The 15,478-nt window shown below is 45.4% G+C and overlaps 1 protein-coding gene across 2 annotated transcripts in view; it reads left to right on the top strand.

Annotated features, from left to right (window-relative positions):
* The window catches only part of OTULIN (OTU deubiquitinase with linear linkage specificity), a 364,512-nt gene that overhangs the window by 230,502 nt on the left and 118,532 nt on the right, over positions 1–15,478 (top strand). For both annotated transcript variants that reach the window (XM_078687593.1, XM_078687594.1), the window contains one exon: positions 3,601–3,777. In XM_078687593.1, coding sequence (XP_078543719.1) covers positions 3,601–3,777 — 177 coding nt within the window. The remainder of the gene's footprint in view (positions 1–3,600; positions 3,778–15,478) is intronic.

The following is a 15,478-nucleotide window of genomic DNA, read 5'->3' as shown; positions in this document are numbered from 1 at the left end:
TCGGGCACCCCTAGGTTTTTGTTCAGTTTGCGTATTTCTATCTCCGCTAGTTTGCACTCGTGCTCGTATGCCAGTCTTTTTTCTTCGAGGTCTCTCTGTCTCTGTTTTTCCTCTCGCTCTTCTCTGAGCCGTAAGTGTTCTAAGTTTATTTTTTGTTCCGCCAGTTTCAATTCTCCGTCTAATCTGAGTCGTGCCAAGTCTAACTCGTGTAATCTATTTTTTTCCCGCTCTTGGATCTCTTCATGGGAGGGGCCTGTTCTCCGTTCCTCCGTCCGGGTGGTGTTGACTTCCGGGGCTGCGGGGTCCCGGGGGGTTGCGGTATTTGTCTCTGTCCAGGCCTCTAGGGCGTTTTTGAAGTCTTCTTTTGTGCTTAGCCCGGTGGTAGCAATGCCTAAGTCCATGCAAAATTGTTTGAGCTCTCGGTGGTTGTATTCTTCCAGCTTTTCCATCTGGAATTTCTCCGCCGATCCGTTCTCTTTGGTCGTCATTGTGGTTTTAGTCGTAGGGTGAGTTACTGTCTGTACGGTACGCGTTGGTTCGGATCGCGCCGCTAGCCACCAATGTTAGACGGGGACCTGAAGGGTCGGCCGAGCACAGTGATCGCACAGACAGGTAACTTCCCCCCCCACAGATGGACACCACACAAAGATCAGGGTAACACCTTTTATAGGCACTTCTGGTAGTAGAGTGGTATGATACAAGGCGTTCAGGACACGATGATCCTCTCAATTCTAGTCTCTAGTAAGGGAAGGGGGTAGCGGGACAGTCTTGGTACCCACGGGTACGGAGGTGTAACGGTGATAGCTCACAATCCTCGAGCTCGGTGTTCGGATGGGTCAGACCGCGGCCGCGCCGGCAGGGCCCGAAGAGGTCGTAGGTGGCAACGGGCCGCGGCAGCGCCAGCAGGTCCCAACGAGGATGAAGGTTACGACGGGCCGCGGCAGCGCCAGCAGGTCCCACGAGAATGGAGGTTTCTACGGGCCGCGGCAGCGCCAGCAGGTCCCACGAGGATGAAGGTTGCAGAGGGCCGCGGCAGCGCCAGCAGGTCCCACGAGGATGAAGGTTGCAGAGGGCCGCGGCAGCGCCAGCAGGTCCCACGAGGATGAAGGTTGCAGAGGGCCGCGGCAGCGCCAGCAGGTCCCACGGGGATGAAGGTTGCAGAGGGCCGCGGCAGCGCCAGCAGGTCCCACGAAGATGAAGGTTGCAGAGGGCCGCGGCAGCGCCAGCAGGCAGGGCAATAGTTCACAAGGCAGGGCTGTGGCAGCGCCAGCAGTCCGTCAAGGATGAGTTCTTCTCGGTGTCTCTCGACTCCAGGATACAACTGCCTTCCTGTCCTGGGGCTGCCTCAGTTATAGGTCTGGCGCCCTTTGATGTCCGGACCCTCGCTCTTGGAGGTCGGGAGGTCTGGGATGGAGGACTCCAGACACCCAGCAGGGGGGCGGAGCCAGCGCCCAAGGAGGCTGGGGGTGCTCGGCACCTGGCGGGGGAGAGCCATCGACACTTCGTACTCCCATTGACCTGCCAAGTGGGCCGTTCACCTCCTGGGTGGAGGGAGGTGCCGGGATGTCGGGGCCTGGCCAGGCCCAGGGTTGGGGTCGGGCTGAGGCCGCGCGGCCGCGTGGTGCCGTGTCCAAGATGGCGGCTGGGCTGGGCAATAGTGCTGACGGTGGCCGGGCCCTGTCCTGCGGGGAGGGAGCGAGCCCTTCATGTGGCCTGTCCAACAACATCTAAGTCACGTGAATACAACACATATTGCATTACAAATGCTATAGGTGTCACAAGTTATAACTATTGGCATTGTAAATGACAAAGCTATTATTTTTGCTATTTTCAAAACCAACACATATATAAAAAATTTGTCATTTACAATACCAATAGCTCAAACTTTCCTAATGCGAGACCTTATGCATTGCAAATGCTTGTTTATTTATGATACCAATGGGCTGCCTGATATTTACTGCACCAGAATCTTAACGGATTTTGATGTCAGAACTATGTATCTTTTTTCAGTGTTGTAACTTAATTTAGTCACAAAAGGATGTGAACTTATTGTATTTTGCTGTCTTCTCTGCTGCTTTGCATGTACAACTGTTGATTGTCCTTTTAGTAAAGTATAATGAGACCGCGTTCATCACTGTCTAATCGCCGTACAGTTTGTTATTTTGACATGTATAGTATTGGTTTTTAACAGCTGCTGATGTTAGATCGTGTGCTGTTTTTATATATTTCCTTTTATTTTGACATATTTTATCTGATTATTTGCAATGATTTTGATTAATCGTGCAAAAATAAAAGAACTTTAAACTTTACTTCCTCACACCACCGCCTACAGCACGGCAACGGATAAGCCATTTTTTTGTGATTGGTTCTCTTCACTGTTTGTTTGTAGTTAGATTTTCCAAATATGCGGATATGCCTTTAACACCTTCGCTGCGGCAGCTATTCCGCCGCAGCGCTAAGGGGGCGGGGGGGCGCGCGGCACGCCCATGCTGGTGACGGAACCGCTCCGTCACCAGCCTCGGTTGAGCTGTGCTCATGACGGAGCGGTTCCGTCATCCCCGCCTGCTCAATAGAACGCGCCGCGCAGGCGCATCGAGCGGGCCATGACGGAACCGCTCCGTCATCAGCACAGCTCTACCGCAGCTGATGACGGAGCGGTTCCGTCATCAGCGCGGAAGGGGTTAAAGTAGTCCCCGTGAGACCTAGGGTGAGCAGTGGCGGCTGCTCCCGGGAAGCAGCAATGGGGCGGGGAGGGGTAAGGCTGGGGGGGTTTAAAAAAGCAAATTAACTTGCCAGCCAGGGCCTGCCGCCTCTCCTCCGTCCTCTCCATGGCTTCTTCTCGGCAAACAAGAAGCGATGAGCACTAGGTTCCCAGGCTCCCCATAGCCAATAACAATGCTGCACTGCTGCATTGTGATTGGTCTAAGCGCCGTGGTTTGGCGCTCAGCTAAGAAATGGAAGCCTTGGCATGTTCTCCACCGCTAAGTGCGTGTGAATGTTTGGCCGACCCGAGACAGCCGAGAATACTTTTATGCGCACTTAGTGAGTGCAAACTACTCCTCCTGTGCTCTGTCAGCAGAGCAGATCAGCCCCGCTAAGACGCCGCAGCAGAAACAAATAAAATGATAACGTTCAATTATCATTTCTTTTTCTTTTTTTACTCTGCAAAAACCAGGGGGGCAAAGCCGCCACTGAGGGTAAGTAGACCGATATCTCCTCTCATTTTGTCTTCATTTCGTGTTTTTAACTGCTTTCTGCAATAGATATTTTTTTACTATTTGTTCTGCCAACATATGCTCACAACATTTAGATGATATATATATATATATATTACACTTTAATGTCTGTTATGTCTGTAATAAATGAAATATCAGGCTTGCCAAGGGCTGAATTCTTGGCTTTGCCAATGCTTGTTATAGACTTGGACGGAATTTGGCTCACACAGTTTCGGAGCAGTATTTCATTTATGAAACTGGGAGTGCCTTAGAACTCATCTTCTTTGCTTAGTTTAGTTTACGTAGACCGTATAAGTGGAAGCATGAATTGTAAAGGTAACGGCTGTCATTTGCTTGCCCTTTTTTTTCTTTTTCCCCCACTCAGTCGTGATGGGCTGGTCAAACATCCTTCAAAAGAGGAAAGTGTAAAGCTAGTCGAGGAACAACAGGAAGGAACTCACCAACTGGACCCAGAATTTTTGACTTGTGCCCGACATACTCCATCTAGCGCCATAAAAGAAGCGAAGGAACAGAATTCTGAAGGAGTCCATCCCATTAAAGGGTATGTAGTACACCTAGGACTGGCATTTCTAATGATGAGATTATGTGCTGATGCATGTAAGGCAAGTACTTTTTCCTTATTAACTGCTGACAAGGTAGAATGCAGTCTAGTTTCACATTTACATTTCATCACAATGTATTCATTATGTATAGAGATTTATATTGTTGTTTACCATACTGATGACTCTAAGTTTCTTTTTTAATGAGATGATGCGAATTAACCTTATTTATGAGGCAAGACGTCATTGAGCATAGTCTGTTCTGTAAGCACCAGAGCATAAGTTCTATGGGTTTTCATCATCTTGTACCTATCAATGTTAACAGTGGCAAACATTTAAATGTTTATCAGTTTCCAAACATACAAATATATAAAAAGATCCAACAACATTTATGGTCCTTTCAGTTTTCATAAGCAAATAGCTATCGTAGTAGTATTTACCAAATTTCCAATAACCTGAAAATATCTTGCATGTTTCCATCCTAAGTTTTTTCTGAAACCGTGCCAGCAGGACTGAAGGAAAAAGCCAGTGCAATCATAGCGGGTGTAGTCCGGCAGCAGATGTTTAGACCCGCACTCTTCAGTTCTTTTTTTGCCCTGTTTTTCATCTCCAGTTTTTTCATCTCCAGAATTTTTTTTTGTATTCACCAGACCCAAGTGATATATGCCATATGGTCATTGTTGGATTAGGAATCTTCTTGTTTTGCTCTTTTTGTTACACAATTCTTTTTTGTCATCATTTTGGTTGTAATATTTGTATACCGTTGTGTGGTGTGCAGGAGCACATGGTGTATAACATTTTCTACCTCCTCCTCCTCATTCTGATGCTGCAGTCTCAAACAGAACATGTGCTAGCTTGAAACCCATTCAGTAGGTGCCTCCTCTTTTGTTGTTTTTTACATTACGCTGATTTTGTTTAGTATTAATATGTGAACCCTGCCATATTTTTTATTTCAATGAAATCAGGCTATTGCTTCTCGCCGTCATTCGACCTTCTGCATAGTGATCTTTCAACATCCTAGCTTGCAACCTTAAGGGGGTTTGCAATTTTCCCTCCCCAGTATAGCTCCTTGTAGTACTCCCTTTGGAACAAGGTAGATTTTCTAGTCTCCCTGCTGGAGTTTGTACTACATGTTGTGGCTTGTGCCCTCCATTGATGTCCCTCTCAACCGGCATATCTGTCAGTCGGAACCTTGTCTTTGCAAAGGACACACAACTCGTGTTCCATAGGTGCTCCAAAGGTACACCCGTTTATGTCCATCTGTACATCTGATGGCAGAAGATGCAGTTTGCTGGGACTCTTTTTTTCCGCTGGTTCTAGTCTATATCACTCTTGCTTACTTTAATCTTAATGTTATAGAATTGTGCCACCTATCTTTCTTGGGTCACAGTAGATTTGGTCTTAATGCTATTATTTGCTAAGCCCCTATTTTATGTATGGCTCCAGTTGTATGCTCTGCCTGCCGCTGTCTAGAGCCTAATAATCTTAGCTGTGCACAGATGAATAAAAAATGCATTCCACGCCATCTGGGGGAATGTATTAACCTGATTTTGCTTCAAACTGGGACTGTATGTTTCTAATGGAAACATAGCTCCATGCTGCTTATGAACATGACCTCATAATGGGCTATTTAAGGGGTTATAAAATTCCCTGTGTAACAGGACAGGCACGTGCAAGCAGGAAATCAGTGGTTTGGCTCATATAATGTTCTGTGATGATCTTTCTCTGGAAATGTTGCTGTGTTATTGCCAAAGTTACCACATATCGGCATTTCACTTAATCTTAGACTATTTTACTCCCCATTCCACGGCTGTGTGAAATTTCTTATAATCTGAGGTCTCATTTACCTAGTTGCTATTTAGGCCATCAAGTCTTTGTTGTAGGAAATTTCAATATTTGGGTCAACGACTAGGTCTCTTCTGTGGTCACCTGCCTATCCATCTATGGTCTCCTCCCTACTCGCCAAGCTGGAGGCCTGTGCCCGATCCATAGAAAAACCTTACGGGTGCTCTTAACTGTTCGGTTCCAACTCGCTTCTTGCGCCGCTAGGTCCAGTATTAACAGCTCTACTGGACCAGACCGCCATGGCTTTGTACAACAAGAAGCACATGCTTGTCCTTTCTGATCACAAAGAAATCAACTGAATGTATGGACTGCATGACTGCAGTGTGTATTGGGAACCCACACAGCTGAACTTCGTTCCTTTCATCTTTTAAGAGTGTTTGCTATACAATACAAATTTTCCTCAAGCCTTGAAAAATCCGGAGCCTTACGGCATAAGACAATGAAACAAGTGTGGTCTCTATTGTCCCTTATGCAGTGGACCATCTTTACAAAGACACACAACTAAATATTGATACATTTGATTATTCAACATTAAACTCCGCAATGTTTACTGGATGCTTTATTTACTAATTTTAAGCATATTCATAGATCTGGTACCACAACTATCGAAAGAAGGAGATTAAATATATTCCGATTACTACTGTATGATCTGGGTACTACTAGTCACATGTTACACTCCTGGAACGTTACACTGGGATAGCCGTTACCCTGTGTTAGACCATACTACTTCCAACAATTGGTCATTATGTGGTTTTAAGCTTTTTAGGTCGAAAATCCATTCTCTCTCCAAATTAATGCCAATCAGCCTGCATAAAGTATGCCCAAAGAGGCATATGTGGGCGTTTACACCCTGTTGGATAGTCTGCCGGTCGCCTGCGGCACCCATGCTATGGCTCTCACTCTCTTGGCAGAGGACCATCCGCTCAATTTAAAGAACCTTTCTTGCCTCATATGGATCTCTGTGTTGGAAAGGAAGGGAGCAGTTACAGCTCCCTTTTAAACACTGAAGGTTTGCTGAAAGGATGGCTTGTTTAAAGCACTGACTTTACAAACTTTTTTATATTAAGAAAATGAACACCCCAAAGCATTTGATCAATGTGTCACTACAATAAACAAATGTCTTATGTGTAGTTTTTTAAAACTCTAAATGATGCACTCATTACCTTCTCAATATTAGCTGTTCCAGAGTTTGAGAAATTTACCAGAAATAACCCAACTCTGCAAAAGGATAACATCTCTTCCATAAATAGAGTAGACTTGGGGCAGTTCTTTTAAAACCATATTCCAAGATCCTCCTACAGCAAAATATAAATAGAGAGAGCGCTAGACCTAAAACGAGAGAACGACCAAACACACGCGCTCCTTTAGTTGTCATGTCTTTGCATTTTTCACCTTGCGGAGTACCGATCTTCCTTTCAGTGAAAACATATACATTCCCGTCAGAACGTCTGCTAAACCGCAACCTGTCATGCATATTTTATTTTGTGAAGTGTAGACGTAACGGCAAAAGAAACAGTCACTGACCAGTTCTCTATATTTTTGCAGTCCTAAAGTCTATATACTTTTGGAAGAGCATGTCATAAATTGCCTGGTCAGTGGTCGGAATTATTCCACTCTCTTGAAAGTTTAAACACTTTCATGCTTCTAAAGTTTGGAGTAAGGAACTCTGTGGCAAAATAAATCAATTCACTGGTTTATGAGTGGCCTGGATGAATCACGAGCTTCATAATTGAGAACAAAATGGAAAAAACGAGCAGCCAATACTCCTGTTCTGGGGAGAGAGAGTGGAGTGTCCACGCACAGAAATGTTTAATAGATTAGACAACAGAGTTTCAGCAATATTTCTGAATAGCCCTGAGCAGCAACAGCACTATAACCTTTTTTTCTTTTTCTTTTTTAAACACTACTTTTTTATGGACGCCTTTATTTTCTTGGCTCCAACTAGTAGAGGGCTTTGGTCTTTCTTTGGCTTACAAGCATTTAAGAGGGCTCACCATAAGTACTAATTGAGTCGTATTCTTGTTTATTTCATTTCATGTGAATTTTATTGAGCAATTTTTCAAAAAACAAAGAACAGAGAGAAAAGAGCCATCAGAGAATAAAAAGATCCAGTTTAAGATCAACAATTCATGTGGGTAACATCCTGGAGGGTTGATCGTGATCTGAGGGTCTAAGTTGCAAAGCAAAATCCAGGAAACGATGAAAAATAAGTGTACACAAAATATGAATATTAAAGAAACCCAAAGATTTGTGAGATGCCGTAAAGCAAAAAGAGTAAATGAAAGGAGAAAGGGGTGACCATAGTAGGTATAGAGAAAGAACACTTGTAACAATTTGTAAAATACATAAAGGACGTAGCATATACGAGTGCCAGTTCATTCCAGGTCATAAGATTCAATCAGACCAAGGGTTCAACCCATGGATTTGAAAGGAATTGGTATCAGTTTTAAGTATCTCTCATTTTTGTACCCATAGGACAGTGGACCTGTGTATAAGAGTATAGGGGGTGGACAGCAAAGAATTACAGTGGTTTGGGAGTGGCAAAATAGTTATCAAGGGAGTACCAAATAAATGTATTGCATTTAATCCATGGGGAGTTTTGTAACAAGGTGTTATCAGCCCCTCTCAGAAAGGAGTTCCAGTTTAGCCAAGGGCGGAAGGAGGTGGGGGCACTATTCTTCCAGTTAGTGAAAATAGATTTGCAGGCAGCCGTAAGAAGTGAATCAATTAGTAGACTGTTTAGGGATCTGATGTTCGGATCTAAAAAAAACACAAGTAGTGTTAATAAAGATCGCTCCAGAAGGACTCCGCAGATAGAGTGGATAAAGTTAAACACTGAATCCAAAAATGAACCAACCGTACAGTAAAAGAGAAGGTGGGGAAGATTTCCCATCGGGTCATTACAGTTCCAGCAACTTGGAGTGTCTCTTAGGGAGAGTTTATGGAGGCATGCCGGGTTCCAAAAGGTCCTGTGCAATAGCCATAATTTCGTCTGTGCAAGGGATGGGGATATCTTATATGGGGCAACTGATCTCCAAATCTGATGCCAAGTTTGTGGCGTGATCGTTTAGTTAGGATCCCATTTAGGTTGTAGCCTAGAAGATGTGGTAGAGTATTTTTTTTAATGAAATGGTAGAGCTTGGAGCCTGTTGGCCTGATTTATTATAGAATAGGATGATCTTGATGAGGGAAGGGTCGTTGGTTGAAGGATTTAGTTTAGATAGAGCACCCATAAGTTTATTATTTTTTTTAAATCTATATTTTGCAGCTTGAAGCGCTTTTTCACTTCTCTAAACGATAGCGTATTTTGGGAGGACCCTACGTCTTTCAGAAAGTTAATGCCCTTAGAAGCCCAGTGAGACCAGCGGGCTGGGGAGCCTTGGATTCTGATTTTAGAGTTGTCACATTGGAAGGCCATATTCGAATTCGAGATCGGGATTTGTAGGATTTTGTTGAGTTTCAAGAAGACCCTTTTGGTGTTATAAAAGATGTATTTGCCTGAGGTCGGGTGTTTTGGATTGTTGTAAAGAAGAGAGATAGGGTGGAACTCACCTAAGATCTCCCTTTCTACCGCTAGCCATGTGGGAGTATAGTCCAGAGATTGGGTGAACCAAAGTGAACCCTGTCTGGCCAGGTAGGCTGTTTCTGGATTCCCAGTGACACCCTGTTTCAAAACCATTAGCAGATCTTTGCAGCTGTCAGTCCAGTTCTTCTCTTCATAACTCTTTCATGTTCCACCTGACTTGCATAGTCATTATGTTGGTCAATGCCAACACCACTCTCAAAAATACTTCTTTGCATCATAAGGACCTAATTACAATGTCAGTTGGAAAGCCTCCCACCAACGTTTGTAGTTTTAAAGTCTGACCGCTGTATTATGATGACGGGGGTCGGAGATGAATATGGCCGGGGAATCTGACGCAGTTCCGATGGTCTCAAGAAGCCCCCCGGCCAGTCGGAAAGGCCTCTTAGTCTCTTAAGGACGACGGAAAGGCCGTTGGGATTATGATGTCGGTTTCTAACAGCCAATCCATGTCTGCCTTTCCCACATGGATTGGCTGTCGTAAACTGACTTTGGGGGCTCCTAGCAGGGTCTCCTTCCCCCCTGGCCCTCCACATTTGGCCCTAAACATCCCTGCACCATGCGGCAGGCACTGTGAGGTGCCTGCCACATGGTACAGCCATTTTGGGAAACACAAATTTTTCTATGGGAGCTTATCCTGCGGGCATTTTTCTGCCATCCGCACAAGCTGCCATATACAAATGGATGTTTCTGACTGCACTGTGTGCAGTCGCATTCAAACCCTACATTGTAATCAGGGCCTGAGTGTCAAGGACATTATGCCCCAATTTATTTGAGATAAGCGATTGGAGTAAGATCTACATGTTTCACTTGCTTCGCTAGAAAGTATAAGATGACAGTGACCCCTCTTATCCAGTCACCCACTTCAAGTAGCCTTTGCAGGCATGCTTTGAGAAATACATTTTTCTTCCCCTCCATATCAAGGAAAGCCTCATCTTGAACTGCTTTGGATAGAAATACTGGACAGCTCATTTGCAATTAATGTCCCCTTGGATAAATCTATACAAGGGGCCAATATATATCCTTGTTGACAAAAATTAACGTAACATTCGGGGAACACAGGGCAAACAGGTGTCTAGGTCGTGGGAGTTGAGGTAGTTTTCCACTGGTGTCCTAGCATCCGTCCTACTAATGCTCTGCAAACTGGGCCAAGTACAACCCATTTCTGCACTTGTCTCTCAGGATAGCAAAGGAGAGCAGTCACAGGCTTCTCAGAGAGGTAGTGTTGGGGGCACACACCCGACAACTAACAAAAACCAAGGGAAAAAAGAACTTTAGTTTACAGCCAAGTGCTGGTCTTTTAGAAAAAAATATACTTTTTAGGTCTTGCCTGACGTTAGCAGCGCGCATGCGCTGCTCTTGCCATGCGAGGGCATTTTGCAATCGATATGATTTCAGACGGGTGCTTTAAGCCACGCCCTTCTTTTCAATTGGCTCGTGCCCTCGTTTATGTAAAACGAAGGTGCGGGATTTGCAAGCGGGGTTTTTGGTTTCCTCCTTGTTCACTTTTAGGACGGCCCACTTCGATTGGCCCACCATGTTCCTGTGACGTATGATGGCTTCTAACTGGCCGTCTGTTTGCTTCCCGTTCGCTATCTGTTTGCTTTCTGTTTGCGTGTTTTAGTCTTATTTATTTATTTTCTGAACTAGTTCCATTTTAGCTGGAAAACACTTTAAAACTTGAAACCGAATGGGGCAAGATGGCCGCGGCTGGACGGTGCTGAGAGGTCGCACTCACCCCTTCTCCCACACCGGGATGTAACAACAAACCGGACCATCCCTTGATGTCCCTGATGTCCTTTACAACCTGGGTTCATGCGAGCCTGCTTACTGGATTAAGGGGCTTTGATATTGACGGCGACATCTTCAGTAATACTTCCGAAAGACTAAGGAAGTGGCTTGCGTCCCTGATACAAAAGATCAGCTGCAGCCGGGCACAAGTAGAGACAAAAACGAACACATTTCTGAAAGAAGCCGGCTTGATAAGGTACCAGCAAGACGCGGCTAAGATGCGTCCTCCAAAGCCGGAGAGAGGGCAAGGCAAGGAGAAAGGGCAGGCGGCTCAAGTCCTGGTTAGAACTGCTGCTACAGCGGGGGTTAATGAGACGGCGATCAACTTGGATGGCCCGCCACTCTCTTCTGGGGCAGTACGGAAGAACATCGTCCCCCCCCCCCCCGAGAAAGAAACCGGAGCCACGAGGAAAAGTAAACACAGTAGGAGGGCAGGGAAACGCAGCGGCTGCAAGTGATACAGACGTGACAAAATCATCTGACAAGGAAAGAGACAAACCCAAAAACAAAGAAGCTCCCCTGCGGCAGTCTACCTTAGTAGGAGTTTTCTCTCCAAGGATCTCTGGGCTGAGCGAGGGAAACACAAACAGCAGCAGCGGTGTGTCTGAAGTCGGCAAGAGCGACCGCGAGGACGCTGAGGGCGCAGGGAGCGTCGAACGCAGGGTTGCTAAGCAACCCCAGCCCAGCCCTGGACGGCAAAATCAACGATGTCAGTACTGCTGTAAGCACAGAGACGCTACCCGATCAGACAAGCGCTCACAGCAGAAGAAACTCGACGCCAGGCTCAGTGACAGGCCTAGTAATCCCAGAAGGTGAGACGAGGCGAGGCTCACATGAACTAGGCAAAACAGATATGTTGGGAGCCATAATGATGGAAGTTGAGCTGGGCATGGGGCAGAAAACTGATAAAACATGGGGGAGTGATGCAAGTTTGATGGAAAAAAACACAATAAGCAGTAGTAAAAAAAACTACGAAGGGAGGTTAAATATGAAAGGGGGGAAGGAGCCTCAACAGAGGGAGAGTTCTTTTCACCCAATGAGGATACTGAAACGGATCAAACTACCGAGGGCAGTTCTGATGAGCATGCAAGTTCAGGATTAAGTACCTCTGGTAAAGACACGACTAGAAAAAAATTGAAAAGACTATCAATGTTAAGCAGGCGCCACACTGAGACACCATCTGGGGCTGGTAATCGATTAACATGGGATTACTCTGCTACCTCTCTAACCTATTCTGAGGAGAACAATACGAGGGAACTACCTCCTGAGGCTACAGCGCAATCAGCTCCTTTTGATATTCTGCTCAACACCCTAAAGCAAATGCAAACCGAAGCAAGGACAGAGAGCCGGAGAGCGAGGCAGGCTTCGAAGAAAATACAGAATACAATGAGGAAGATGAATAAACTATATGATGAGATTGCGGATAGAGTTACGGAGGTAGAGGAACGCACAGGCAAACTAGAGGACGATGTCGGGAACTGGCAGACCTTTCAAACTACGCAGGAAAAACTGTCCGAAGTCTTCCAGTGGAAACTGGAAGATTTTGAAAATCGCCAGAGGCGAAATAACGTTCGTCTTTTGGGTGTGGCAGAAGGGCTCGAAGGACAAGATACAAGACGCTTTGTGGTTAATCTACTAAAAGGTGCATTTCCCGAGTCCGACTGGCATTGGAAAAAAGAGATACAGAGAGCGCACAGGTTCCCCTTCACAATGAAGAAAGCCCAAGGAGGAGGGGGGAGCGGTCAGGGGAACCTACCTCGGGCGATCCTTGTAAATATAGGGAACTACCTGTTAAGGGAAGAAATTATTGAGAAAGCTAGACCCGACAACAGGCGTACAACAGAGGGTGTTACCTTTTTTGCCAGGCCCGATTTCTGTCATGCCACAGTAGAGAGAAGGTGGAGGCTAAGACAAATGATAGCGCCTCTACAAGCACAGGGTTCAGAAGCATACCTTCTCTTTCCACCGAAGCTCAAAGTAGTAACGAAAGGAAGAACAAGATTTTTCTTGTCGGAGATCAAAGCCCAACAGTTTCTAGATGAGCTAAAAACCCAGAAGGGTGGGTAATAGAACAACGTAACATTGGTTAGACGACATTCGACTAGGGGACTAGGGGATTATCACTGGGTGGCAGGATCCCGGGTGGGAGGAGGGTGCGATTGGCACTTTCCAAAAACGGTCACACATAGGTCTCATTGACCTATTTGCCAGAAAAGGGGGGGGGGAGGGACTAGAAGGGGTGGGAGGGGTAAGGGGGGTTAAAAGGGGGTTGAAAAGGGGACAAAAATCGGTTAATTTCACTGAACTGTTTCAGCACATTGTATTTTTTACTTCTATGTCAATATCTGTGAGTACACTTGGTATGTGGTATATAAAAATTGCAATGGGTACTAGAGATGTAGGAGTTATTGGCTATATCTTTCTGAACATTCTTCTAAGTGGCTGGGGGAGATGCCTAGGAAATAAGAAAAGATGTAATGAGCTGTAGAATCGCGAGTATCAATGTGTGTGGGTTAAATGAGCTCAATAAGAGAAATAAGGTGGCAGCACTGCTGGGCGTGTTACAATTGGATTTAGTATGCCTACAAGAGACCCATGTAGAGGTGGCACAAGCCTATCTTTTAGGTCAACTAGGATTTACTGTTTTAGCCAACTCAAAACAAGGTACAAGGAATAGGGGGGTGGCGATCCTAGGGAAAATCAGGGATGTGGTAGTAAATAAAAAACAGGAGGATGAGTGGGGGCGTTGGGTCATGTTGGATTTGACATTTAGGGGAGAGAAATTTACACTAGTAACTATATATGGGTCAACGCAAGATGATCCCGAGATATTTCAATACTTAGACTCGGAGTTGGCAAACTGGCCTGAACCGATTGTGTTATGTGGAGATTTGAACATACATGATTTTAGGAATCCTCTACTGCAGTCAGGGACTCCCTATTCAGGGAGGAAAAAAAGAACTTATAGGGCATTATGTGATCTGGTTAGTAATAACTCCCTGTTTGATCCTTGGATAGAGCTACACCCAGCCATAGATGGTAGCACATTTTACTCTGCCCCACACAAAGTGATGGTTAGGTTGGACTATTTTCTAATTTCTGGGTCCTTCATTAACGCAACTGCAATAGAAAAATATCCCCGCTTAATCTCCGATCATAGCCCTTTGGTTTTAACTATTAAAATAGGCCAAGATAGGAGGGAAAAAAGGGAGTGGACATTTGAAAGGGCACTACTGCAGGAGGAGGGGTACAAAGAACACATGGGATCCTGGATTAGAAGCTACTGGGACATCAACAGGGGTACTGCCAGCTCGGGGATGGTTTGGGACGCTTTTAAGGCTGGGGTAAGGGGGGAGACCCTGAGTTACGTGTTAGCTACAAGGGCAAAGGAAAAAAATAGGATGACGGAATTGAATACGAAACTCCTTGAGGCGGAGAGGGGACTGGGTGAAGCGATTCATCAACAGCTGTCTCTGGAGCCACTCTTATTGAAAATGGTGTCACTTAAGGCAGAAGCCACAGAGTATATGTCAACCAAGGCGGTGGGGAAATACCTGGCTAAAAAAGAGGGGATATATGAATTTAGTGAAAAAGTGGGGCACCTATTGGCTGCACGTACCAGGCAGCGAGCGGCTGCAGCTGACATTTTGGAGATGATAGATCAATATGGAAATCGAGTAGTAGGGGCGGATGGGATTCGGAAAATTTTTAGGCAGTTCTACGCATCGCTATATAAAGAGGATACGGAGGGGGATTCTCAAGAAGTAGAGAGGTATCTGAGAGGTGTGGTTCCAGTAGGTATTTCTCCAGAAAGCAAGGAGTTAGAGGAGCCGTTTAAGAAAGAGGAGTTCATAGAGGCACTAAATCTCCTCCCTTCTGGTAAAGCTGCAGGCCCTGACCAGCTACCTGTGGAATTTTATAAAGTTTTTCTCGATGTGCTAGGTATGGACATGTTTGACGTTATGAGTAAGGCACAAATGGGGGAAGCAATCCCTAATTCCTGGGGGGGGGCGGATGTAGTGGTGATCCTCAAAAAAGGGAAACCCGCAAAACAACCAGGATCATATAGACCAATCACGTTAATGAACGCGGACGTGAAAATTTACTCTAAAATCCTGGCTAGAAGGTTGGCAGGAGTTATTGAAAAATTAGTTGTCAACTCCCAACACGGGTTTATACCAGGCAAGGGGACCACACAACATACGAGGCAGGTATTAACATTCTTTGATGCAGCTAGTATCCCAGGAGACTCTATGGCAGCAATTTTTTTAGATGCTGAAAAAGCATTTGATAGTCTCTTGGGAGTATCTGTGGGGGGTGTTGAGGTGGAATGGCATTGGCAAGAAATACATCAAAGCAATGCAGACACTGTATAAAAATCCTACAGCTAGAATTAGGGTGTGTAGGGGGCACTCAGAAGGAATCAGTATTGAAAGAGGAACAAGGCAGGGCTGTCCGTCGTCACCTCTTCTATTTGCACTATA

This window comes from Lissotriton helveticus, chromosome 4_1 (assembly GCF_964261635.1).
Source record: "Lissotriton helveticus chromosome 4_1, aLisHel1.1, whole genome shotgun sequence".
NCBI lineage: Eukaryota > Metazoa > Chordata > Amphibia > Caudata > Salamandridae > Lissotriton > Lissotriton helveticus.
The sequence above is the reverse complement of the archived record's forward strand: the minus strand, read 5'-3'. Positions and strand labels throughout refer to the sequence as shown.